At 50.9% G+C, this 26,741-nt stretch overlaps 1 protein-coding gene across 1 annotated transcript in view; it reads right to left on the bottom strand.

Annotated features, from left to right (window-relative positions):
• Positions 1 to 26,741, bottom strand: part of Efcab6 (EF-hand calcium binding domain 6) — a 176,569-nt gene that overhangs the window by 12,948 nt on the left and 136,880 nt on the right. The window contains exons 22-25 of the mRNA XM_055627242.1: positions 23,740 to 23,919; positions 19,232 to 19,387; positions 15,274 to 15,469; positions 12,154 to 12,345 (exon numbers count right to left, since the gene is read on the bottom strand). Coding sequence (XP_055483217.1) covers positions 12,154 to 12,345; positions 15,274 to 15,469; positions 19,232 to 19,387; positions 23,740 to 23,919 — 724 coding nt within the window. The remainder of the gene's footprint in view (positions 1 to 12,153; positions 12,346 to 15,273; positions 15,470 to 19,231; positions 19,388 to 23,739; positions 23,920 to 26,741) is intronic.

The raw sequence follows: 26,741 nt of genomic DNA, 5'->3' as shown, positions 1-26,741 counted from the left end.
TCGTGAGGTTCAGTTAACACATGCCAGGGCTGGGGAGATGACTCACTTGCTAAAGCGCTAACCACATAAGGTTAGCAAAAGGACTTAGGCTGGCTCCTCCAGAAGCCTTGCACGTGACTGGAGCTGTCCGTGGTGCTCCCCCAAACAGCCTGTGCCGGGCTCAGGGACTTCCTGGACTGAGCCAGATGCTCTTAATAATTATGAGCAGGCAAAGGGCTTGCAGTTGGGGGCCTGAGGGGGCTAAACCCCACCTCCAGTATCTGGCACTTCACTATAAGGATAGATGGATGGACTGGGGTAGCAGCCATTGATGACACGTCAGCAAAGGGGCCAGGAAAAGAGGCAGGGACTTGTTTATTTTGGGGCTGGTCAGGTCGGGGGGGGGGGGGCTGGGCACCATGCTGCAGCCAGGCTTGGGAGACCCAAAGGGTAATGCTGTGTGTTAGCAGAGGCTTTAGCTTGCTCCAAGGCTAAACAGCTTTGACAGGTACCTCCTTGCTGAGGTAGCCAAACCTCCTGAAGGTCTGGGGAGGGAAGGCGGCACTCTGGTGGGAAAGCAGACCTGGCCAGGAAGAACCAAAAGGCGAAAGAATCCAAGGGATCCAGTGTAAGAACACGGGCCCGGGCCCGGGCCCTGGCCCTGGCCCGGACCCTGGCATATCTTGGTGAAGGGTCTCACCACGATCCATGCTTTGTTTAACACTGGCTCTTACTGTGGCTACCTGGGCTGTGCTAGGGCAATCAGCAGGGGTCGACAGCAAATCCTCCCAACTAGTTATTCCAACTTGGCCACATGTTAGACGGTCCAACAGTGATGCCTGCGCTCTGCCACTGTCCCACAGCACATTTTATGGGAAAGTAGCAAACCCCGATGGCAGCTGCACCTGTCTTTAGAAACACAAACACCTGCTTCCACTCAGACCCAAGCCCCAGCCGCCCAGAGTACTGTGGGCTCCCACACACCCATCTGGGGTCGTCATCTGGAAAGGAAACAGACATCGTTCGAATGGTTAGAAGGGAGTTCCAGAGCTCAGAGTCCCCTAGTACCCATTCCACAGGGTGTCAGACCCAGAGAACAGAGGGTAGAGTCCTGCTTCTAAGTCTTCAAGCACACCGGAAACACTGGGGCAGCTCAGTGTGGGAGAAAGGCAGGCCCAGGACTAGCCTCAACTCCACTCCACCTCTGTCTGGCTGGGAGGCTCTACAAAAGGGCAACACTTCTTGCCTGTTTCCTCCTTTACTGAGGGGGGAATAAAACTGACTGTGAGGTGACTGTGAGGAGGTTGGCATGAGGAGGTGAACATGAGATGACGGTCATGAAATAACAACCCTGTGCAGTTGGCTCTGTCTTTCTGCCTTTCCACCGGTTTCAGTGACTGAATTCAGGTCTCTGGGCTTGAGCAGCATCATTAGCTGCTGCTGGACCTAAGTAGTCAGGATTCATTTATTCATTTTATGGTTTATCTATGTAGCCCAGGTTGGCCTCAGTCAGCATGCCCCGTGCTTCAAGCTTCCTCTTGATGGGATGATAAACAGGCACCTCCATGCCCCGCCTACTAGGCCCATTTTTAAAAGACCCAGCTTTTGGGAAAGACAAGAAAATGAGTGAAGAGAAAAATGCCAAAGACATCATTCTTGTTAGATAAATCAACTAGAAAGTCTCCAAACAATTTAGGAAAAGTGGTCCACTTCGAGCTAAAACCACAAAAATCTGACAGCCGCTTTTGAAAGGCACTAGCTGTGACGAGCTCCGAGTTGGAGTGAGGAGAATTCCACATCATGTTAACGGCAGGCTGCTAAACACATGGGTGAGAACCCAAGAGCAGCTGAGCCTCCTGGGAGAGGCCTGCATTTACTGACTGGGATGAGTGGAGAGCAAGGCCTGTTCCTCATTCGGAAAGAGTCAGATTCAAGCCACAAGCCCGTTTCAAGTTCCAAGAAAACTTCCCTGGGAACTGGGAACATGGCTTGGTGGGTAGAGCACCTGCCACAGAGACATGAAGGCTGGAAGTGGAACCCCTAAAACGGTGGGTGGGGGGGTGGAGACAGGAGCATCCCTGGGGCTCATGGGAGCCTCAGCCGAGAGAGAGCGTCAAACAAGGTGGAGTGGCTCCTGAGGAATTACAGCTGAGGTTGTACACATAGCCTCCCTTTCTCCCTCCATCCCTTCCTCCCCCTTCTCCTCACATTGGATATATGGGGAATAGGAATCAATAGACACTTTGACAATTACACTGATGATTGAAAAAGATGCACTGTCGTGTCATTTTAGAAAAGGCGAGTGACAGGAGTGCCCACCCAGCAAGACACTGAAACTGGCTGCAACTGTGATCCAGTGAGAGTCAGAGAGCTTGGCTGGGTCTCCATCTGTGCTGGTGGGCCTCATCCCCCTCCACGGAACCTTTTTTCAAGAGGCCTGTTTGCCACAATGTCCCGGTACCAGACAGCAGTGTGGCTGCCTTAAGTAAATGGCTTCCGTGAGGGGTGGAGCCCAAACAGGATGTGGCTCATCAGTTTCATCAAAGAAGGATCCTCTCCCTCAGCACCAACAGCAAAGTGCGACCCTCTGTGGTTCTACCTCAGCTAATGGGTGCCCTCTGTCTAGACCAAAGGTCTGCAGCCACCTGGCTTGACTGTTTCCTGACCCCACACAAACCCCACCGGCTCAGCCCTGTTCTCACCTCATGGTGGCAGTTTCTTGCACCCACTTTTGGGCATGCTCCTCTGAGAAGGCTCTTTCCCAAAAGTGCCAATGCCATCAAGGCCAGAACCTCAAGGCCCCCAGGACTAGAGGCCAGCCTCACAATGGGCCCCTGCATTCTGTGATCTCTCTCAGCCTGCTCCAGCGGATGGCTCCTGCCACAGGTGCTAGAGTGCCCTGGGAGCTGGTGTCCTCTTTCTCCATCCTTCTTCCAGTCTGTGGCATCTCAGAGCCACACCCACGGCCCCTCCCCTGCTGGTTTCCTGTCACACTTCTCTCTGACCCTCTCTATACTCACTTTTGCTTTTCTACTCTGATAATCTTCACATAGAACAAGGATTCCCAGGGAGAGTCTCTAGGAGTTAGGGGAGCTATCTGGGCACAGTGGAACCAAGAAACAAACAGCAGACACACACTGATGCCAGCATTGCCAATGGCATAATGAGGGAGGGGCGGGATTCTGCCTGCTCTGGGTGGTGGCCATGGATCAACTGTCTCTGGAGGCAAAGAGATAGAAATGTCAGCAAGATTCTGCTTTCACCAACCGGGAACTCTGCTCATCTCCATGCTGGAGAGAAGGAATTTTATGAAACCAGAAAAATTCTCCCTGTGGTCATCTCAGCCCTAGCTCTTTCCACAGTCTCTTTAGAAAACAAATGGGGTGGGGAATTAACAAGATTTATAAAACAAAACATCGGCAATAGCCCTAGGCACCACGGTTAGGGACAATGCGGCTGCTGGACGGGCCCAAAGAAAAACTCAACAAGAGGGCAACCACGATGCGGAATGAACGAATGGAGGCCACAAGATGGCTGCATAGGAATGAATGACTGCTCCTGTGCACACCTGAATCAGCAGGTGCCCCACACGCCTGTAGTCCGAGAGGCCGTGCCAAGGCAGGGTACTGGCCAGACTCCCATGTTGACCCAGGTCCTCTGCTGTCCACCTGTGTGCTCCATCCAGAAAGCAGTGTGGTCAGACTGAGTCCCAGAGCCCTAGGAGTTGGGTGACACACCTGCCTGGGCCCTCCTCCCAGGGTGAACACACAGTGGGCCTCCAGGTTGGGACAGGAGGTCACTTGCTGATATCCATGGCACACCTAGTTCATCTGGGGAGATGGGCAGAGAAATGGCTCTCTAGCTCCTGCTCACATGGAACGCTATCCCAGGGGAGAGAGACATGGGCCAAGTCCTCTAGGTAAGGGGGAGGACCCTCAAGAAAGGACATGGCCCTGGCTTGGGGGATGTCCCTTCTGACACAACTGTCATGAAGGCACAGAGCCGACAGAGTTCCAACCCAGTGCTGGCCAAACATGCCCCTCCTGCAGCCAGACAAAAGGCCACTGTGACGGTGCCATCACCCCCCACCTCAGGTCAGGAAGTGAGGTGGGAGCAAAGGGAGGACCTGAAATGCTGCCCAAGGTGACGCTCAGGGCCTGAGAAGGCGGAAAAGGAGCCGGGAACTTCCCTCTCGCTGGCACAGTAGTTCATGCCAGCTAGAGATGTGTTCGTGTGCCAGAGCGATCCTGAAGTCCCACTGAGGTCACTCAGGGTACACACAAGGAAAGATCACTGAAACTCCCACCGACAGGGACCACTGCTGTCGTCACCTCTAAACGACCGCCAGCCACTAGCCCGCAGGTCTTCTAACACCACCCAGGGACCCCATGCGACCCTGGAGGCAGAGCCAGGCTTCCTTGGGCTTTGCACAGAGCCTGCTGGGCTCTGGCCGTAGCTCCCAGTGCCCCTCAGAGCTCAGCCCCCAAGCAGCCTCACTGAGCACCCATGGGCGCCAAGGAAGAGCTCTCAGTCTGGCGCTTTTGTGTCCTATCTGACTGGGGAAAACTGTGCTCTCCCCCCCTCCCCGATAACTAAGAGGAATGTTCTTTCTAATCAGAGAAGACACCACCATCGTCTTCAGATGCAGAGACACCTTCTACCAGCAGCCTGCTTTATAGCAAAGGTGTCTGGGAATAGGAATCACAGGGTCCGGGAACAAAGAACGCGTGTAGTGTGTGTATGTATGTGTGTAGCCTCAGGACACACCTGAGGAAGAAGGGCCCAGCACCTATGACACAGGAGGTAACCTGCCCTAGATGGAGCAAGTTCAGGCAGGTGGCTTGGGGAGGTCCATTCCAATGTTGGCTTAGAAACCCACTGGTGGACGAATCTACCATGAAGGTCAGAGCTAGCCCATCCAATCATGCTTCACAGAACCAGCGCTGCTCTTGGGACTCGGAGACAATCCTACAGCTCCACCTACAATCCCCCACAGCAAGGAGCCTCTGAAACCTCATCCATGGCAACTCAGCAGGTAGCGAGAGGATTCTAATTAGGAACGGCACACAACTGGGCACTTCTTCTACAGAATGCCTGTAATTAGTTCCAAGAATTGAAAAATTGCTTCATTTGATCAAATATTTTGATTAGCAGGGAAATTAATTGTACTGTGTCTTCATTTGTATTTACAGTGGGTAAATGAATCTAAAAATAACAATATCGGCGAAACTGCCTGTCAAAAAAAAAAAAAAGAAAAAGAAAAAAAAAGAAAAGAAAGAAAGGGAACTTTGCAAATCTATATGAAAATGAAGTCTAAGCTCTGGGAGGAAGATGCTCATTGCCCACCTGTAATGCCTGCTTGAGAGTTGGAGGCAGAGGCAGGAAAGGGGGGTGGCTCATGCCCCATTGAAGACTGTTCTGGGCAGGTGTCAACTCCTAGGACTGACTCTCTTGCATGGTGAGGCATGACTCCTCCCCCACCCCCCACCCCCCCAGCACTATCCCAAGTGTCGTGGTGTGAGAACTGTGGAGGCTGACGTGAAATATCCCCACAGGCTAAGTGTTTTAACACTTGGTCCCCTACTGGGAGATTGTGGGGACATTAGGAAGTGGGTCCTGGCTGGAGGAAGTGTGTCACTGGCTGTGAGATTCCTACCCCGGGTTCTTGTCCCCTCTCTGCTTCCTGATCCCATGGAGCTGCCCACAGCCTTCTGCCTGTCACGGTGCCTTCTTCACCATGATGGACATCCCCACGAATCATGAGTCAAGATAATTATTTCCTTCTCAGGTTACTGATTGCAGCTGCGTGAGCACAATTCTTGGCTTCCAGGACATCTCTGGAAGGGCCCGAAATTAAGTCAATCCTGTCAGTGCCTGCTGAGGCCCAACCCAGTAAACTGCTGCGCGGGCTGAGTTGTGCTGCCGTCAGAGGGCACAGGCTAGACCAAATTCAGGCTCTGCAATCTTCCCACCATCCTGAGCCGCTGGCCTTTCTGGCTTAGGAAAGCCACAGGGCTGGATTCTAAGAGGTGGCACTTACACTGCCCTCAGGCTCTCCGGGCCACTGACAGGTCTCAACATAGACTCACTCTAGAAACAGGATGATGATTCCCACCACAGCCATGCAGGAGAGCACCAGAGCCTCCTTGGAAGAAGATTCAGAAATTCACAAACACTACAGGGCAGATGCCAGGTACAGTTCTAGAGCCATGGGTGTGTGTCCAAATCTCTGGCCCAGAGGACAAATAGAAATGTCCACAAGGGAGTGAATAAGAGGGTGTGGCCTAGCCCACAGGACCTGCTGGCTGCCTCTCCCATCCTCCTTGCCCTGACCATGCCTGATGGGCACTGCCTCCACAGCCTTGGGACAAGACACAAATCCTCCTCCACCATAGCTCTCCCTATGGGTCTGAGCTGCACCTCTGACTTGCCCTTCCACATTTGCAGGCTCATCATAAAACCACTCCTGCCTAATGATTCCTTGCTCTGCCTCCCTCCCTCCCCTCACTGCCCCACTTCTAGGCCTCCAGCTCACCTCTGGCGCACAGTGGGCACCCCATGTAGAATCTGCCCAGACTTGTGCACACCCCCACCTCACAGATCCTTCTAGAGCGTGAAACTGCCATAAAGTTCAGAGAATCCTAGCCACCCCTTTGGCCCTTTAATGGCTCAATAAACTCAGGGGCGAAGCCGCTTATGAAAATGCTAGTAAATTCCTCTACTCAAATAAATTCCACACCAATAGCCACACATCATCGCCAAGCATTCAGGGCAAACTATAAATAACAATGCAAACATTTGGTGTTGGCGAGGCCAGGGACCACACGAAGCCTCGTCAACTGCAGTGCAACTGATCTGTGTGACAGTCCTAAGGGCAGACAGTGAAGCAGCCCTCGGTTTACCTACCCAGAGGGAGGCTGAGGGTATGAACCTCTGAGATGTGGGATTCAAATCCCAGCCCTGGACATCTAGCTCTGGGGGATGCCATAGCTCTCGGAACCTTGGTTCCCTCCCTTGTAAAAACTGCACTGATTTAAACCAGCAGGGCTAAGGGCTATCGTGAGGACTAACCAAGAGGATTCCTAGGAATGCCTGGAACATGGCTGGCTCACAGCATCTGCCTGATGCCCACCTGTCTGGTGACATTTGATGGTGGTGACAAAAGGGTGATAGTGGTTGGCCAGGTACAATCACCAGGTGGGCAACTTGTTCTTTCTTCTGAATTTTTCAATCCAAAGTCAGGCTTCAAAGTCAGGAGCCAAGAGATGGAACTTCCTGTTTTTATTTTTCACAAATGGCCATGGCCAATTCTGTGAAGCTGAATCACCTAATGGGGTCCTCTGAGTCCACTCCTGTCCATCAGATGCCTGGATGCCCAGCTTGCTGGATGAACCTGCCACTGGAGTGTGAGAAGCTATGAAGCTATGAAGTTCGGGAGAGAGGAGAGAGAGAGGGAGACAGAGAGAGACACAGAGAGAGACAGAGACAGACAGACAGACAAACAGACACAGAGAGAACCCTGTATCATGGCTATTTTCTATAGGGATTCCTTGACACAGTGACCCTGGGGTTGGCTCCTGGCTTCCTGGCATGAGTAGCTGGCAGCGTCGCTGTCCTGAACCTGTCTCTGTTATTCATAAGAGTAAAACAATACACTGAGCAGGAGTGACTTTCTTCAGTCAAGGTGATGCTCTGTCTTCTGCACAAAGATGGACTGCTTTTCCGGAGGAGAGAGGGAGCTTCGACGTGGATGGACAGGAGTCTGTGTCTGGCTTGCTGCTTTGTCCTTTTAACCGGGCCACTGGGTCACATTTCAACTCTAACGCATCCTTCCTCCTGAATGCTAGAGAGGTCCAACTGCCTTATCCTGCAGTCAGTGTGATAGGTTTCCAACAGTGAGGAACACGGAGGCCACCTTCACATTCATGGCCCCCTGGCCTCTGTGACCATGGGAGTGGCTTTCCCGTGAGTGGGCTTGTGCATAGGAGGTACCTCTGGCCTGGCTCACAGGTGGCATCCTGGGCCTGCCCACAGTGGGACTTCCAGCCATGCCCCGATCCTGCATCTTGCAAAGCACCAACTCACCAGTGCTTCTAGAAGCAGGAGCCACTTGTGGTGAGCAGCCACAGTGTGGAGCCAGGACCCGGATGTAGAATGGCAGGTGCCCCTGTGGGAAGGGCTCAAGTCCCACCATGTGACTGCACAATGGCTGGCCACCAGACGGAAAGTCAGAAACATGTTTGAGAAGGGACACCCAGGACGAGTGTGACACGTACTTCAAAGTGTGTCTCAAGGAGTATCAGTCCTTCGTCACAGCCGGGGGACCCTTCAGCTTCGGCTCAGGGTCCACGCCTGTCATCGGGGGGCAACACCTTCAATCTCAAGGCCAGCCAGGGCAACGACGGGAACCGCATCGTGCTGCCTTTCAGTTTCGCCTGGCCGGTGAGTGAGAGACTAGGACACGGATTTTGAACGTGGGGCCAAGCCCAGTATTGCCTTGAGAAGGATTTAATGGCCCCTGACTTGAAGCTTGGCCTTTTGGGGTGGCAAGTCTGAGAACTCGGACTATAGTTAGACCTTAAACAAGATGGGGCAGGCTGGTCTTCCACTCAGGCTGGTGTTTGCTTAGCGTACCAAAATGGGAACTCTGAAGAGCGTTGTTGGGAAAGTGCAAGGATGCTAGTTTTTTACTTGCTACTTGAAATACCCAAGGATGTTAGATTTTTACTTGCTACTTGAAATGGGTGAAGTCAGATGACAGATTTCACTCTTTTAGTACACTTGAGGTCTTACTGAGGGCATGAGTATAATCCTAATGCCCAGGAATCAAGTGGCCTTGGCTAGGGGTAATCTCCGAAAAATCCATTTGCCAGGAAGGTGCTGGCTTCCTTAATTACACCTTAGTAATCTCTTTTTAATTACTTGCCTCCTCTGTGTCCCCTAAAGGGAAATGATGGCTCACGTCCCATTAATGAGCTGAAGTGACACTGTTCCCAGCCCCTATCACTCCTGACTTTTCTTCCCTCCTGGTCAAGAGCCCATGATGAAGCTGTGGCAGGCTGGGCGACAAAAGCCTGTCCACATTCAATCACCTTCTAAACATGGTGATTTCAGATGATGCAATCTAATACAATTGTTTTTAAAAAGTATCTTATAGGGAGTCACTTTCAGGATCAATAAAGATATTCTTGCCCTTTGACCCCAGACATTTTGGCTCTGGGATTCTTTAAAATGTAGACATATGGAGTCTGGGGAGGTGGGTGAGGAGATAAAGTGCTCATCACATGCTTATCCCTGATCCCACAAGTAAGTGCAGCTCTCACCACCCCCATCTGAGAGGATACCCTCACATATGGAGACATCACAGAAAGCCAGAACTGGTCAGAACGCAGAGCACAGAGGACCATGGGGCGCCCAGTCCCAACTGATGCATCTACAACAGAACCTTCTACCTGAGCCTTGGGGGAACACTGTGCAAGAGAGGGCTGAAACACTGTTCAAGCCAGAGGACCAGAAGCCTGCTGAGAGACTGTGTCTTCTATGTACGACCAGGAAGCTGCGGCCATGAAATCTCAGAAATCGGCTGCTTCAACAAGACCCGAGTGATGACATCAGTGGATGCGGCATTGTGTATGGGGGATCTCACAAGACTCCACCCTGAGCTGAAGAGGTACAGGCAATCAATGACTTCTAAAAGAGGGAAACCAGACTTCTCCAAAGATGAGACCCCTTGGTAGATTATCCAGCCTTAGGCGGTCAGCGCTAAACACACACGCATACGTGCAACACCAAATGGGCCCAACAGGCTCGCTCTCTGTCTGTTTCTGTCTCTGAGTGTATGTATACGTACAACAATAATTAAAGTCGTCATGAATTTGAGAGGGAGTGGGAGGGACAGTGGAAGAATTTGACTGGGGAAAGGAAAGGTTGGAAATTATGTAAATACCATAATTAATGAGATTCGCCAAAAAAATTAAAACAACAACAACAACAAAGTGGGCAGGTGCTGCAGCCCACCTGTGATGTCAGCCCCAGGGAGGCTGGCCAGCTAGACCGGCTGATCGTCAAGAGACCTGGCCACAGGAAATGAAGCAGAGAGAAACTGAGGAAGACGCATGGTGTCAGCCTCCAGCCTCCCCATGTATGCACACATGTACATATGTGCCCACGCATGCTAACACGTATAGACACACATGCAAGCACACTCCCCCCCGAAAACTCTAAACTGTGGACATGGATTTACAGAGGAAGGTGTTCACTGAAGAATAAAATCCCAGGGGCAAGAGTGGGGGAAATCTAAATGCTTAAGAGTGAGAGGGTCAGCGGGGAAAGTTTGCGGCCGTCAGCACTCTACCCGTCGTGACAGGTGACAGGACGCCGTTTAACATACGGGGAAAAGCCAAGACACCCGATTATGTCTTCAGTGTCATCTCTATTCCACATAGCTCTGAATGTGTTAAAAACAGGAAAAGCCATCTTCAAAGCAGCGCAGAGGCACTGGCTTGGAAACTGCCTTCCTTGCAGGGAGGACAGGTGGGGCATGAGTTGGTGGAGCTGGTCTGCCTCCCGCCCTCAGCTAACAGTGAGGAAACAGAGGGCTGAACCAGAGCCCACTGCTACCTTGCAGTGACAAGTCACTGTCACTGCGGGGGTCACATGACTGTTGCCCTTTCCAAAATCTGCACGACCAACGGTATATTTCCTACATGGTGAGGAAACGCATAACCACAGGGGAGCGCAACCATACGTGGAGATCAAAATCATGCCACGAGGAGAAGGTCTTTGTAACTTCCTGGGGACAAGGGCCTGAAATCTCTGCAGCCTGACCTCACTCACAGCAAGGCAAGGCTGACTTGGCTGGAAAGAGAGGCCTGGCGAGGAACATCAGGAAGCCTGGTGTGCCACCCGCAAGAGTGGGTACTGCAGAACCACCTAAGAGACTGCGGGCAGCATCAGGACCAATAGCTATTTCACATGGAGCAGCAGTGTGTGTCCACATGCATGCTTGCACATGCATGTTTACATGCATGAATCACATATGTATAGCTGCAAAGGACAGGCACAGAGGCTTTGCCTAGCATGGAGGAAACCCAAGATAACCTACATGCTCCCAGCAGGAAGGTGGGAACGTGCGCACACACACACACACACACACACACACACACGAATACTAGCTTGCTCTCGACAGAATATTTCCACTTAATATGGAGATTATTTTTATACCAGCTTATGTGAATGAGCTAAAGCCAATGTATTCACATGAGTGAAAGCTGGGCAAGCAGACACATGACAGTAATCCCGAGACTGGGAGGCTGAGGTGAGAGGACCACCCAGTATCTCTGGGCCAGAGTCTTCACCTGTAAAACTGGCATATCACTAGGTGGTACCTAACCGGGACTCGCCTGCTCTGGCTATCTCCTCTCTAGGGATTCATCCATGATACAGGACTGAGGATGGTGAACTTGAGTGCTCAACACAGAGTCTCACACAGACCTGCAGCTAGAAAGCACATCAAGAACGGACCAGCCAGCTCAGAACAGTTAGCCCCAGCTAGTGCGAGCTCTCTGGTTAATCCAATGCACCCCCCGCCCTTTATTCCTGCACATTTTAATTTTCCCTCCACCGAGGCAGAGGTCACAGCCGCTGTGTCCCCATTCCTCTCACAGCAAGCACAGAGTGCTGGACTGGAACTGCCGTCAGTGACGCTGACCCGCTTATGTAGCCACAGGAAACAACCTGACAGTAAGAGGCAGGCACATCAGAGTCACTCTCCAGCCCCGTGGGCAGCCACTGCCACACCCCCCACTTCAGGAAGCCCACATGGCTTCCCAGGGGACGGTCTATCTTCCACCTGCGTATCTTTCAGAATCCACCACACCTCCATCTGGGGCTGGGCTGGAGCAGCCCTTGGCCTGACCACCCTGGGCCTCACTTCTCTGGATGCCAGGTCATCTTCTGAGATGTGTAAGGGCTTTTGACTGCTAAAGCTATCAGATGAAAGCAAGCTCCCAGACTTCTCTGAAACAAGCTAGAACACTTCCCCTACAAAGGAGATGATAACAGTTTCCCTTCCCGCACTCCACACAGTTTATCACCGTTTTTCATTTGGGATTCTCTAACGGTGAGGTTCGAATCAGCCGTTCGTTTGAGCTGCTTTGTGGGAGGATGCCTTACCTCCTCCTCGAAGGAGCTGAAGTTCTCCAGAAAGTATTTCCAGTGTATGCTGGGCGACAGGTGAATTCTTAATTTCCTCAAGAAATAATGATACTGATTTTCTGTTAGCTTCTGACAGAAACTCCTCAGGACGTCTCCGAATTCCATAGCCTTCACGAATCCTGTGTCTTCTTTATCCAGGGCAGAAAATGCCTAAGACAAAACAGAAGAAAAACTTGGCAAATGCTACTGGTATGAAGGCCCCGGCCTACGCTTGAGGTGCTGTGCCCGAGGCACGAGATGAGCCGTGCAGTCATCCCGAAGCACGGCAGGTCGAGCCGTGCGGTAATCACAACAAACCACGGGTCGAGTCGTGCAGCCGTCAGCTGGGAAGGTGTAAAAAAAACCCCATAAAAAAAAAGCACATTCTCTCCCATCTGTCGGAAGAAAATAATTCACTCTTATTGTACTGGGAAATCTGTATCAAGCGGTGGATTAAGATGCTTTTTTTAAAAAGTAAAAATTTAATGTGCCTGCAGCCCCCGAGCCCAGCTCCCTTGAGCCTTCTTTCTTGTTCTGTGCTGGTTAGGCACACCTTGAGGCGGGCAGCCTATGTAAGCAGAGCTGTTACAGAGCTCTTCAGCTGGCAGCTATTGAGGCAGCAGGGCGCGGTGGGGTGCAGCGGGGCGGTCCCTGGCCCTGAGTTCTGAGTCAAGTTGCTCAGCACATTCTCTGGAGGGTGGATCTAGCCAAGGGTGCTGGTGAACGAGGTTTTGGCTGGAAAGTACGGGGATGTGGATACCAGGTGCACAGCCATCTGAAAGAAGATCCGAGCAAAAAGAGCAGTTGGTGCTGTCAGGATGCGGGAAGCCGTGTCACGGGGGGAGCTGATACGGTGGTGTTCTAGGGACCTGAGAAGCAATGTGAGTCCAGCTCTGGCTAGCCACAGGACCTGAAGCTTCCTGGGGTCAATGTGTAAACTCAGCCTGCTAGCCACAGCACAGGAGTAGGAGCAGAATAGAAAAGGGCTTTGAAATCTGTAAAACACTGCAAGGGTAGAATGTTGCTAAGGTGAAAACAAGACAGATGTGGGCATCTGCAGTGGCAGATAATGATGGACTTGTAGGCCCTGTCCTCTCTGGTGCCCATCCTGAACCAGCCTCACTCCTCCTTCTCTTTCCCACCCTCAGCCTCCCCCCAACCCCACAGTTCGCCTCCTGTACCCTCTGCTGTAGAATTTCAAGCCACATAAAAAGTGCTTTTCAGAAGTAAAACACTGTGGTTCCACCCCGAAGCCCATGGTCCCCAGCTTCAGAAACCTCCCGAGAGATGCCAAGATGTGCTACTTGAGACCCAAAGACGAACAAGCAACCCTAAACATAGGAGTTCTGTTCCTGCATGGGACAGAAGGGCTGATAAATAGAAACTGAGAGACTTGGCCAGTCCTGAAACTGACAAGCCTGGGAACGCCTGGCCTCAGCTAGCTCACAGGAATGCTGCACCACAAAGCTGTCCTCCCCTTTCCTTCTGGTTAATGACCTAGGATACTAAGTCCTCACAGAGAGCTAGGTACTGGCCATGCCTGCTTTGTGGGATAGAGGTCAAATTCTGTAGCATCTCCCAGCGGGCTAGCCCACCCTTCAGCTTTCGTTCCTCATTGCCTCCTCCTTTTTGTATCCAAAAGCCCATCTTCTACTCCCTCCTTACACTGAGGAAGTAGACGGGTGTCATTTACCAAACCAAACCAAGTCCAAATTTAAATCTAAATTTAGAGGTAGCCTTGGGAGCCTCTCTACCCATAAGGGCTTTATAATCTAAGAGCCTGAACTTGACCTTGCTGCTAAGTAACACATCTCTGTGAAACGAACCCACAGCCTTTCCCCAGAGAAGACAGGGTTCTTTCCCCAGAGAAGACAGGGTTCTTTGTGTATAGAGCAAGCTGGTCTTTACCTGCAGCAATTCTCCTGCCTCAGCCTCTCTAGCAATGTGACAACAGGTACGAGCCAGCATGCCCAGCTAGGACTTTAATGCCTTCAGCTTCCCGGATTTGGAAAAGAAGGGCATGGACGGGCCCCTCTCTGCCCAGCCATGTTTACAGCCTGGCCACCTACAACCTGTGAGGCTACGGCAAGTTCATTCACCCTCAGCCTCAGTTTCCGCTTCTCTAGAACAGAAAGAATGACCCCAACCTTGCAGGCTAGGCTCTAGAAGAGCTAGTAATCCATGGACTCTCATGAGGGTTGCCATCACACCAAAGCTCCATGCAGGCAGACGCGTGACTGTCTGCAGAGTTCTGGAAGCCTCCATCAGTGCAAGCAGAACCCTCCTGGTGTGGAGCCTAGGACTCTGCTGTGTGTTAGGGGTGGGGGTGGGGTGGTTCTTCCTGGTGGGGACCTAGTGGCCTCCAGCCATCCATTAAGTCTTGAGCTGACATATAGTCACCTGGGGTTGGTGTGCCCACATCAGGCACCTATGGGCCAGGCACCTATGGGAGCATGGTTCCCAAATCACTCTTTTGAGAGACACGAGCAGGGCTGGAGGGACCACATCGCATGGGGTTACCCAAGGGAGAGAGGTGGAGCACCCTTCTCCTCAGATGTTTTACAGCTTTCTGGTCCCCCCTTCACAACAGTCTCTGTGACACAGCTTGTCCTATCCAACCTCGTGAAGGCTGCTCTCACCTCACTCATTCCCACCACATGCTTGGGCATACAGGGGCCTCATGGGGTGGGTGAGCCGCTGCCACCCAGCCTCTCTGTCCTTTACAACAAATTATCTCTGTGTGTATGAAGGTGGGCACAAACTGTGCCAAAGTACAGTTGTGGAGGCCTGAGCACAGCCTGAGGTGTTGCTTCGCCTTAGCCCTTGCATGAGGCCGGGTGTCTGTCTTCTCTGCCCGATCCTGTGGCTTCAGCTTGCCTGGTGTTTGCTGAATCCACCTCAACAGGTTGGGCAGAGGCCAGCTGGCTTTTTATAGGGCAACAGTGTAGACACACTTGCTCCAACAGGAAATCTCATCTAGACTGAGTATATGCCCAGGAGGCTTGGGAGAGGTGGACAGGTTGTAGGGGGCAAGGCTTGGAGCCTCTGCAAGGGATGGAGATGAGTTTACAAGATAGCACCCTTTGCAATCTGCCGTACCTTGAACAAAGCAGGCTGGCAGGCGTCTACAACGGCCTGCATGTTCTTCACCACCTCTTCCTGGGTCAGCTTGGAGAAGATGATTGGTGAGCTTTCTTCTTTTTCTTTTGGTTCAGCTTTGCTTGTCCTGCTCGTCTCCAGTGCTCTCAGGAAGTCAACGGAGTTGATGCAATTGTTTTGCACACTGATGTCCAAGCTTCCCCACAAAAGGAAAGAACAGATTCATTAAAACAACAACAACAACAAACCATGTACTTATTCATTCGACAAACAGTTGCAGAACACAGGGGCACTGTGAGGAAGAGAATGGTTTGAAAAGGCTTGGTGCCCACCCTGCTGGCATATACCCACTCGTTCTGGTTTCTGATGTGTGCCCATGAACAAGGTGAGGGCCATGGGAGGTAAGAATGAGGGTGGTGGCCTCAGAGGTGAGGCCATACGCTGCCCTGTCCTGAAGACCCAAGACCTGATGGCTGGACGATGGCGCTCAGGGCCTGAGAGAACAGGAGTCAGCAAGGGTTGCTGGGTAAGGATGCTGCCCACCCGGAGAGCGTTTGTGGGAGGATAGCCTGATGAGGGTGGCAGCAGCCAGCTGAGCTACAGGCTGGACAAGAAGTTTCTGTCATGGGGGAGGCCTTAACTATGGGGTGGAAAGGGAGGTGTGTCAGTGGGACTTGGAAGAGAAGCACATTAGACACAGCACAGGGATGGAGGAACTGAGGCAGAGACACTACATTCTTTTCCAAGCCTGGCTGAAATGAGGCTGTCAAGCCCAAAGCTCTCCAAGGGCACTGCGCAAAAGCTATCTAGCTTAATATTTCCTAGATAAAAAAAAAATCCACATATGTCCCCACAAGGATACCCATGCAGCAATGAGAGCACCTTCATGTCCTCAATGAGGGACTGGGAAACAATTTCTTTTAAACTCTGAAAGAATAACTTGAGTAAGGTCCAAGAGAGCTCCAAGGGCACCCAGCATGTTTACTGAAGACACTGGTGATGAGGAGTAAAGTTTCACACCTTCATGCTCCCAAGCTCCTGAGCTGGGGGAAGGCTCAGATGGGAAAGTGCTTGCCAAGGAAGAGCAAGGACCTGGTTTCGATCCTATACCTATACCTGTTTAGAAAAAAAAAAAAAAAACTTAGGTGTGGAGGTAAAAGAGATACTTGGATGCCTGGGACTTGCTAGCACAGCCTACTTGGTGAGTTATAGGCCAGTTTCCTGTCTCAAGAAAAAAAAAAAGGCAGACAGGACATTCGTGTGCATGTACACGCGTGTGCATACAAACAAAAGGTTGATATTCCTGTAGTTAGGTTCTTGGGGCCCTTGAGTGCCTGGATTTTCTGTCAGCTGGATGGGAACAGGCAGGGCGTAGGCAAGCTTGGAAGCTTGGGCAGGAGAGACGTTTCCAGTAACTTGGCTGCTTCTTAAGGAGAGAGAGGCGAGAGCCTCGCTTTGCAAGCTGCAGCTGCAGAGCAGCCCTGTCTGCTTGCGTTGGCATGGACCACGTGACAGGGACACAAGGAGACAGACAATCAGCACTGCTTCATGCGAAGGGAGGAGCTGCCAGAGCTGTCTACAAACGCAGCAATACAGCAAATGCATATGCGAACCTCCTTGCTGGGGTTGAAAAAAAGTCTATTTTGGATCTGGGAAAGAATAATCGACATGTAATTACCAATAGCCAAGATGTTTATCATCAAGGGGTCTTTGAGGAGGAACAAGCGACTGCGTGATGGATCCTTATTAAGGCTTCCACGTGCAGAAAAGTTGATCACCCATTGAAAGGTGGAGAGCAGAAGCTCCGAGGCCCTTTGTGCTGTCTGTGAAAGTATCAAGTCTAACCGTGCTTTAACGAGATCCTCGGAACCATTTAACGAATTATTTTTTCTGTGCCTATTTTCCTACGATTTATTCATTGAACACATGAATTCTTACTCCTACAGTGAGAAGACCCAGAAAGGAGAATCGCGTGAGCAGTTCAGGATGCTATGGCCCTCCGTTTCTACACACCGCACATATTCCACAACATAGGCACAAATTCCACACATACCACACACACACACACACACCATGGCCTGCATATATACACCACATACCTGCACATACTACACACGTGCCATATATACACTTATGTACCATACATGCAAACACACATGTGGTATACGCCACATATACCATAAACACACATGCATGCACACTGCATATAATGTGTATACCTACTATATGACACAACGGACATGCACACAACAGACAGTATGCATGTATACCCAATACTGTCACATGTGCAGACACACATACCCACAGCTTGCACATAATGAAGTAACGTCTTCAAAATCAGAAAGGAGAATCATTTTCTTTCCAGATTCAAGGTGCATACAAGCTAACAATCTGTATGAAGGACAATTAACCCATTCCAGAATGAAGTTTCTCAGGGAATATACTTCTTGTCCGCCCTTCCCTAGAAAATTGCTTCAGGAAGGACTCCAGCAAAGGGAAGACAGAGGCCAGGAAATCAAGGGCTGGGCTACGCACACGCTCAGCAAGCTTCATGTGAAGGGAGGAAGGCCGTCCTTTATGGAGAAATTGGACATGGCTGGATGCCACTGGCTCTTCTTGGACAAAGCAGAGAAGCGAGGGCACAGGGAAAATGTAACCCTGAAATCTGGAAAGACGGGCATGCGTTTGAGAAAAGCGTCTATCATGAAAGACTGTTATAAATGCAACACTGAAAGGCAGATTTCTCAGGCAAAGAAAACTGTTTTTAAAAGGTTTCAGTTGTTTATTTATTACGTGTGCCACAAGCCTGGATGGAGAGGCCAGAAGGCAGCTTTCGGGAACTAGTCCTTCTGGGCATTGAACTCAGGTGGTTAGGCTTGGCTGCAAGCAGCTTTACCCACTGAACACTCCGCCCACACCAAGAAAACTTTGAAGAAAAAAAGTGTTAAATTCTTATGAGATCGATGCCCATGAACTAAGAACAGGATGGCTGCTATAAGATGACACTCTGAGATGAGACCCAAGCACTGAATGCTGGCAAAGAGTAAGAGAGCGAAGAGTTGAGAACCAGGCGACTCACCCGAAGTGAACCCGAAGTGAAAAGTAAGAAATATAAATTAAAGGAGAAAGCTCAAAACCCATGAGGGACCAAGTCTGGGTGGCTCCATGTTCAGTATCAACAGAAGCATCAGAATGAATGCAGGAAAGGAACCCCTTAATGAGCTAAGTCAAGAAAACTTCCCCAACTCACAGAACACAAAAGAGTGTGCCTTAGGAGACTGAACATACTGGATGGAGATGTTTGCCACACGGTGAGCTGGGGATTTATCAGCAGGGACAAAAAACCCGGACACTAAGCAAGCAGGAATGACAATCGCATGACCCGGGGGAAAGTACTAAATAGAAAAGTGATGGCTGGTCACTGTAAGGTGGACTCTGCTTCCGGACCACCCAGAGCCTGGCGCAGAACCACAGAACGAGCTGTGCAATGGATTCTGTGTGTTTGTGGGAGGTGGGGGCAGCTGAGGAATGAGGATTGGCAGGAGACAGTGGAGACACAGACTAAAGCCACATCTTCCTTGGACATGCTTACAAGTTAAAAAAAGAAGAATGAATCAAGAAGGGTTGATCTGAGTTGTCACTTAGACAAGGACACGTTCGGCTAAAAGCCTTGAGCTCCTGAACTGTGGGGGTGGGAGGCAGTGGCAGGGGCAGGAAACGGCTGCCGCTTTCAAAGGGGAACCCTGAAACTGGGCGCTGGGAGAAGTTAAGCCCTTGTCAAGGAGTCTTTTTGCTTGTCGCTAACAGGAATAGCAAGCAGCAGGTGGAGGTCACCTCAGGGTCAAGGCTGTGTGAGTAGACAGAGGAGAAGAGAAAACTCCAGCACACCAGCCTATTAATCAGTACAGAGGGGGCATACTAGGAGGAAGGAAGAGGGGGAGAAGGAGGACGGACAAACCTCTTCAGGAGGCTCAGTAGCTCCTCCTCCTTCAGGGGATACCCGCATTCCTGTAGCACCTTCTGCAATTTGCACAGGGCTATTGAACTCGACTTGGATTTTTCTAGCGCGTTGAGTGCTTTGCTGATCTCCTCATAATGGTCCAGGAGCTTCTCCCTGAAAGAGAAGCCACCTCAGACACCTAAGGCCAGGAGAAAAGTGACTCTTGATGCTCACTCTACTGTGATACCTTGGTTGCCAGGAGCTGCTACAGAAGGTACCTCGCAGGGTTTGGAGAGATGTTTATGTGAAAGGGTGTCCCAGGGAAATGCTATCAGTCTCGGTCACCATTGTTTTATTGGCATTTAGCATTAGCAAAACTGCCCTGGGGGAAATGACGACTGTTTTTGTTGTATTATAGTTGGTGCTTTTCAAAGGGAACCAAGAATTTAACACAAGGTTATGGCTGATAAGAAAAACGCCTCTACCCTCTATAAATGCTGTGTGCACCTACTATGTGACATGAGCTTCTGGGCATGCTGGACACAAAAGGGCCTCAAATAGGCATCCTTTGAATTAGCATCATGGAGGGGACAGGTCTGGAGATATGGGTGGACAAGCATACAGCATGGTGGATTGGTAGGAAAGAAAAGAGCCTCTGGGAGGAGCCACCACGCCCCATAGTGGCAATGGGTTACCATTCTAAATACTACAATTGGCCTCACCGGGACACTAGCTGGCCAGCACCAAGGGGGCAGGACTAGAGCAGCATAGGGAGCGAGGGCCGTGGACAAGGCCAGGGTCTTGTCAGGATTGAGGGCCTCATCTTTTCATCTTATTTACAATATCATTTATGTTTTATAATTTCTAAATTACGTGGGCATGTGCACGTGAGGATGGGTGCCAGATCCCCTGGGGCTGGAGTTCCAGGCAGTTGGGAGGGTTCCTGGGGAGGGTGTGGGGAGCAAGCAGAGCTCAGGCCCTCTGGAAGAGCAGCAAGTGCTCTTAGCCCCGGAGTTGTCTCTTTGTCCCGGCTTTACCTGCTGGTCAGGTGTGCCTACTTCTAGAAACAAAGCTACCACCTGGGCATGACTCCTGGAGCAGGAGCCAGCATCCACGGGGGGGCCAACACTTGAGGTCTTCCCAGTGACCCTGCCAGGGGGCCTCAGCCCACTGGGTAGATGAGGACAGACAGTGTGGACTCACGGCTGACTTTCCTGGAGCCCGTGTCCCAGTCTCTATGAGAAAGCGTCTTGTGGAGGGTTTGATCTCCAACCGCCATTCGAGGAGCACAGGTGTGGTGACCTGGTGTGCAACTCCAACACTGGGAAGGCAGAGACAAGCAGATCTCTGGGCCTTGCCAGGCAGCCTAGCCTGACTGACAAGCTTCAGGTCACTGAGAGGCCTTGACTCAAAGAATATGCAGGACTGCACCTGAGGCATGACACCTGAGGTTGACCTCTGACCTCCACATTTGCACACCTGAGCATGCATCCTCCTGCCTCCCCTCCTGTCTTAGGTAGGGTTTCCACTGCTGTGATGAAAACGCCATGAGCAAAATGTTGGGAAGGAAAAAGTTTCTTTGACTTACATTCCCACACCATAGTCCATCACTGGAAGGCAGGCAGGACAGGGACTCAAGTAGGGCTGGAACCTGGAGGCAGGAGCTGATGCAGAGGCCATGAAGGGGTGCTGCTTACTGGCTAGCTTCCCCTGGCTTGCTCAGCCTGCTTGCTTATAGAACCCAAGGCTACCAGCCCAGGGATGGCACCACCCACAATGGGCTGGGCCCTCCTCATTGATCTCAAATTGAGAAAATGCCTTACAGCTGGATCTCATGGAAGCAGTGCCTCAATTGAGGCTCCCTTCTCTCTGATGACTCTAGCTTGTGCTGACACCCCAGACCAGCCAGTACACCTATCTTGTGTGGCCCGTGACGGATTGTCTAAATTCCATCATCTCCACTCTTCCATGTCTCTGAGCATCTCCCTCCTAAGCCACAGAGGAAAATGCCCATCTGATAGGCTCGCACGCCATCTTGGTTCCTGGTTGTTCCTCAGGAGACTGAATAGGTTATCGGTTCCAAACACTGGATCTGTTCTGGTTCTTGCCCAACATTTCCACTTGGTATTTATGGGACGTCTCCTTGAGCAAGCCTGGAAACAAACCACTGATCTCAAACTGTTAGAAGGCAGGCGAGACAGGCTGCAGTGAGGCAGAGGGAGAGCCATTGAGAGAAGCTATGTGTAGATCCAGGCCCTTCTCCTGTGCGTCTCCCATCCGATAGGGGCTCACGATGCTGGCATCTAACCCAGGTGAGCATGCCGGGGTAAGCAACAGCACCTGCCTTGGGCTGCTTCCAGCGTGCGGTGGACCCGGTCCCTGCCTGTTACCACAATTCCATCCCACTTAGCTCTTCAAACTGAAAGCGAATGGAAGCGGGGAGAATCAAAACAGTTTTTGGAGATACGTATTTTTAGAAAATTGAGGCATTCAGCATTTCTTGGACTGGCTTCTGAGCAGCAATTATTTCTCTTTCAGAGTAAACATGTGCACGGAGTAAATGAGGGCTTGGAGCAGAGATCGAAGAGCGCTGCCAAACAGAGCTGCTGTTGGCCCACACCGAGCGGCAACACTGTGCCTGGGGTCTTGTCCTCTTCTGGCTCTGGCCAGTGAGGCTAAGGAGGGCACGGCCATGACTCCGTAAGTCATCGAGCCTTGTTTACTTCCTCCTCGGCTGTGTTCACCCATCCGCCTCCACAAGCATCTTAGAATGGGGCCTGTGCCAGGTGGCTGTTCCCTGGCTATTCTGACTCGGTCTAAAGAGCAGAAGGAAGGAAGGAGCTGGCGATGAACACAGGACCACAAAAGCCTCTGCTTCGCCTGCAACAGGCACTAGGGCACTCCTGGCAAAATTAACTCGTTTGGATTGAGACAAAAAAAAAATCTATTGCTCCATCCCTTCAATTAATCTGTGATGTGACTTCAGAAAGCCAGTCACCCTGACAGGCAGCCATTATTTACTGAACCCTGCAATGCTAGCGTTTTAGGTGTGCCCGTGCACAGGTGTGTGTGGAGGCCAGAGGTGGTGCTGTTGGGTGTTGTTCCTTAGAAGCCATCACTTTGTTTTGAGGCAGGGTCTCTTCCTGGCCTGCAACTCTCCTGGTTAAGGCCAGCTGGCCAGTGAGCTCCGGGGATCCACTTTTCTCCACCTCTTCAGCACTGGGATTACAAGCAAGCACCTGGGCCAACTTGATTTTTTTTTTTTTTCTTTTGAGGAAATGGAGCTGATCAGGTGTTAGTATTCTCTGGTAAGATGGTACCACTGAGGCAGGAGGTCAAGCAAGTGTGCGGGACTTGTCTGGTCCTGAGGACCAGAATGGAGCATCACACAGCAAACAGATCTTCATCTCATCCCTGCACTGTCACCAGCACAGAGGAGAGAAACGCATGTGCGCACAGAACGGGCCTCATTACTCACACATGGTGGGGGGGAGACGGGAATGAAGACCCTCGTGGGTAATGAGGCCAGCCCTGTCTGCTGAAGATTAATTCCACTTTTCATCAGTTTGTGGCGTATTTGATTTATACCAACCTTGTGCGCAGCTTACACTGAATCTCGCAATCTCAAGCCTCCCCCTGCACTCTCCCTGGTGCGGAAACTTCAGCCTAATCTAGAGGTTAAATGCCACCTGCTTGCCCAACCCCATTCCGGCTCTGCCCTGTGTCTGTGGCTTCCTTGTTTCCCTCAGGGCTTCTTCTGCAAGCCCTCTCCCACTCATGTGGGTGCCTGGCAGTGGGTGGGGTGAGGTCCAGAGCTGAGTCCCACTGTTTGAAAGGTCAAGGCAAGGAACAGCCATACAAACAGGTAAAAGCAAGAGAAGCCACACACCCCGTGGCTCACCTTCACGCTGTCTCCCTGTCCTTGCTCAAGCACAGACATCCAGGTCTACTCATGCACACACTTCAAACCTTCGTTGCCCGTGGGCCAGTGTCACCTCTACTCCAGTGTTTCCAGCAATCATTTCAACAGGCAGACACCAGGTCGTATTCCCAGCTCATGTTTCCTTCGCTGACATTAAGAGTGCACTGTGAGTCACCCGGTGCAACTGCAAACAGCTCTGGGTTATCCTTGGGATAAAGTCCTCAAAGCAGAAATGGCGAGTTAAAACCACAGCCATCCGTTCATCCACGCATCCATTTAAAGGTGCTTATACAGTGCCTTTGGGACATCACAGACACCCTATGGTGCCTACATTCCAGACAGGCTACTGCAGGGCGCAGGCACCAGACAGCGCGCAGCCAGAAAGGGCAATGTTCAAGAGGGTGGGTGGGGGGCAGATAAAGCATGAACGAGCACGTGACATGAGGCTGGCTGGGGGAAAGCTTCCGGTGTTGCGGCTCTTTGGCAGAGCTGATTTCTAGGCTCAGCTGTGCACGTCCCAGCCTTTTCAAGAACTCTGTCAGAGCAGCCTTTGCTGTCGGGGTGGATGAGAGCAGAGTCCAGGCCCCAGTGCTGGCACACTCACCTTTCATTTATCTGCTGAAGCTCCTGGATTTCTTCCTGGATCTGCTTGGGCTTCGTGAAGTGACCCAGGAAGTTGAAATAGTCTTCCTTGTAGGGCTGGTGGATTTTCGGGGTGTATCGAATGCCCAGTCCATGGAGAAACTCTTGGTATGTGATGTAACCCCTTCTTTTGGTGTCATAGCTTAAAAAAAAATAATAAAAAAGATGCTGTCATCAGTGGTTTGGAAGGTGGGCTGGAACTCAGGGGCCAGGGCCACATCTGCAATTTGGGGGAAGTTTTCTTTCTTGTCAGGTACAAGCAAGGCCAGCAAACTCTTCACAAATACAGTCTCAGCCTGTGCCTCTGACCCTTTCTGCACCCACACTTAACACGGCCCCTAGGTGAGCCCCAGGCACACTGACATGCCCTAAGAGAATGGACCCAAATCATACATCTGCTGTGTTTATAGAAACACAGAGGTAAATCCAGAGAACCAAACCCCCCACACTCAGACTTTAAGCTAGGCACCTCTGTGTAAATGGAGCTATACTAAGGGTTAGAAGAAAATCTTTCAGGAAGCATATTCCATCTTGAAGCTTCAATATATGACTACCACTTGATTCAAGGATTTAAAAAGCCCCTGTTTCTACTTTGAAGAGATGCCAATTACACATATCCAGGGAGAGAGCCTAGAAGGAAAACAAGATAAGAACTGTACATTGTGCCTTTTAAGTCATTTTCTGTTATCAAGATTTTTCTGAATTATAATTCATTAAGAAAGGAATAATGGAGGTTTTATCTCCTGATGTTATTCACATAGAATAGAATTACTTCAATAAAAATTTGAAGGCAAATTGACCATTTTCTTTTTCTTTTTTAAGGCATTTGTTTTTTAACAGAAAGGTCTTGGTCCACGGCTAATCAGTGAAAAGGTGCAATCTGCAGATGTGGCTTTTCCTTGATTAACTTAGGAGCTACAGGAATGGGGATCTTCTGTTTAAGGCACTCAAGCCAGGTTCACCCCAGGCGATGACGTTGGTTTTCAGAGGCACTGCCCCACATAGTATCCAGAGAGAGTCCCCAGAACGGCCAAACGGCCCTGCCGATGAGGTGGGTTATCTGTTCTTCTGAGAGCACAGGCTCATCCTCACAGGCTGTGCAGTGGACAGAAGCCAGCAGCTGGGGCAGGGTGTGGGCTCTTGTCCCAAATACCCAAGGATGCCAGGAGTCAAATGGCTCACATCCTGATCCTAAGCTACTGGGCCTGCCTGGATGCCCATGGGAGATATAGCATTGCCTCTTACTCCTGGTCCCCCCTGTGCTCTGTGGACCTTCAGCTTCCCTTCAGCCAACACACCTGTCTCTGTTCCTCACCCTCTGGTGACTTCTTTCCCTCAGCTGAGGCAGCTCAGGGTACCCTGGTACCCCTAGCAAGGCCCTACCAACTCCCAGGAGCCGTGGCAGCCCTTCAGGATAGAACAGCCGGAACAGCTGAGTTGTAGGCTGTTATCACTTATGAACAGACCCCAGGCCTTTCCCGGGTATGTATGATTAGCATGAGCTTCATACTCTGGCCAAGGAAAGCACAGCTTGCCTTTCCCTGTGAGCTTTTAAACCAATGCACATGAGGGTTGGCTCGATGATTAAGAGTACTTGAGTCCGCTTCCAGAGGACTTGGGTTTGATTCTCAGCACCCACACGGAGGCTCCGAACCACCCATAATTCTAGATCCAGAGGATCAGATGCCCTCTTCTGGCCTCCTCAGGCACCAGGCACACATGTGAGATATATACATTCCTGCAGGCAAAGCACTCATATATATAACATAAAATAAATACATCTAAAACATATTTAAATAAAGCACAAAAGGAGAACCTATGTGGCCTCAGGACTGTACCTCGTCTGACACCAGAGTGATGTGTCACGTGGCTCAAGTGAGACATTACCCAACAATGTTCCCAGGGCCCCCATTTTCACCCCTGATGGTCCACCCTGGGCTAGGGAACCTTCCCGTCCCTCCAGGTCTAAAGTCCCATGATTCTGGCCCCCGTTAGATTCTTAGGGGCATAAGCAGTGAACTGCTTATGGGGACTGTCAGGCCGGGCCTGCCCTCACTGTTGCTGTCTGTAAGCCTGGTGGGCTCTACCAGGCACTGAGTCCAGGTTGCGTCTCCTGTTTGTTGCATGCGAGCCTCCTGAGGCACCACTGTGTCTCATGCATTGCTTCCAACTCTCAGGCCCGAGGCAGGCTTGCTGTAGCCATGGAACCCTCATGTGTGTGCATGTGTGCGTATGTGTGTGTGTGTGTGTGTGTGTGTGTACGTGTGTGAGTGTGCCTGTGTGTGTGTGTCACAGGCAGTGTACTTCTGAGGCACAGATTTCCCCCACAGCCTGCTCTCTGCTGTGACACTTGGGCTGAATGAAAAGGCACTTCTTAATTACTTTATTAATGAAGATCGCAAACAGGCTCTTCTCATCACGGAGACATGGAAGAGCAGATTGCACAGTTGCAAAGAAAATATTGCTATGAATGTGAATAATCATAGAGCTAATTCTGCTTACATAACCTCACCCTTCATTATGCAATCCTCTGTGTAACATTAAAAAAAAAAAAAAAAAAAAAAAACACCAACTGCCTATAAAGGTTGAATTTTAAAATGGCTGAGCAACAGTTACACCAAGAAAAAAATGTGTCCTGAGCAGAAGCCCTGTAAAAGCTTGTGTTTGCACGCAGCAGTGGCCATGAAGTCATGGGATAGGCAGGTGACAATATTCCCAGGGCTCCCATTTCCACCCCGGATGGCCCACCCTAGGTTAGAGAACCTTCCCATTTGCTGTGTACTGTGATTGGTCACACATGGGATCTACAGGCTCACATCCATCGTTCAGCTTTGCTGAAGTCTTAAGTTCTTCGTGCTGTTTGGACACTGGACTCTTACATGTATTTCAGAAGGACTTTTGAGTACCCTGGCACCAGAGGTAAAGGACATGGTCAAGGTATGGGACATGCCCTGCAGATGACCC

Source organism: Psammomys obesus, unplaced genomic scaffold (genome assembly GCF_907164565.1).
Source record: "Psammomys obesus unplaced genomic scaffold, mPsaObe1.curated_primary_1811, whole genome shotgun sequence".
Classification (NCBI taxonomy): domain Eukaryota; kingdom Metazoa; phylum Chordata; class Mammalia; order Rodentia; family Muridae; genus Psammomys; species Psammomys obesus.
The sequence above is the reverse complement of the archived record's forward strand: the minus strand, read 5'-3'. Positions and strand labels throughout refer to the sequence as shown.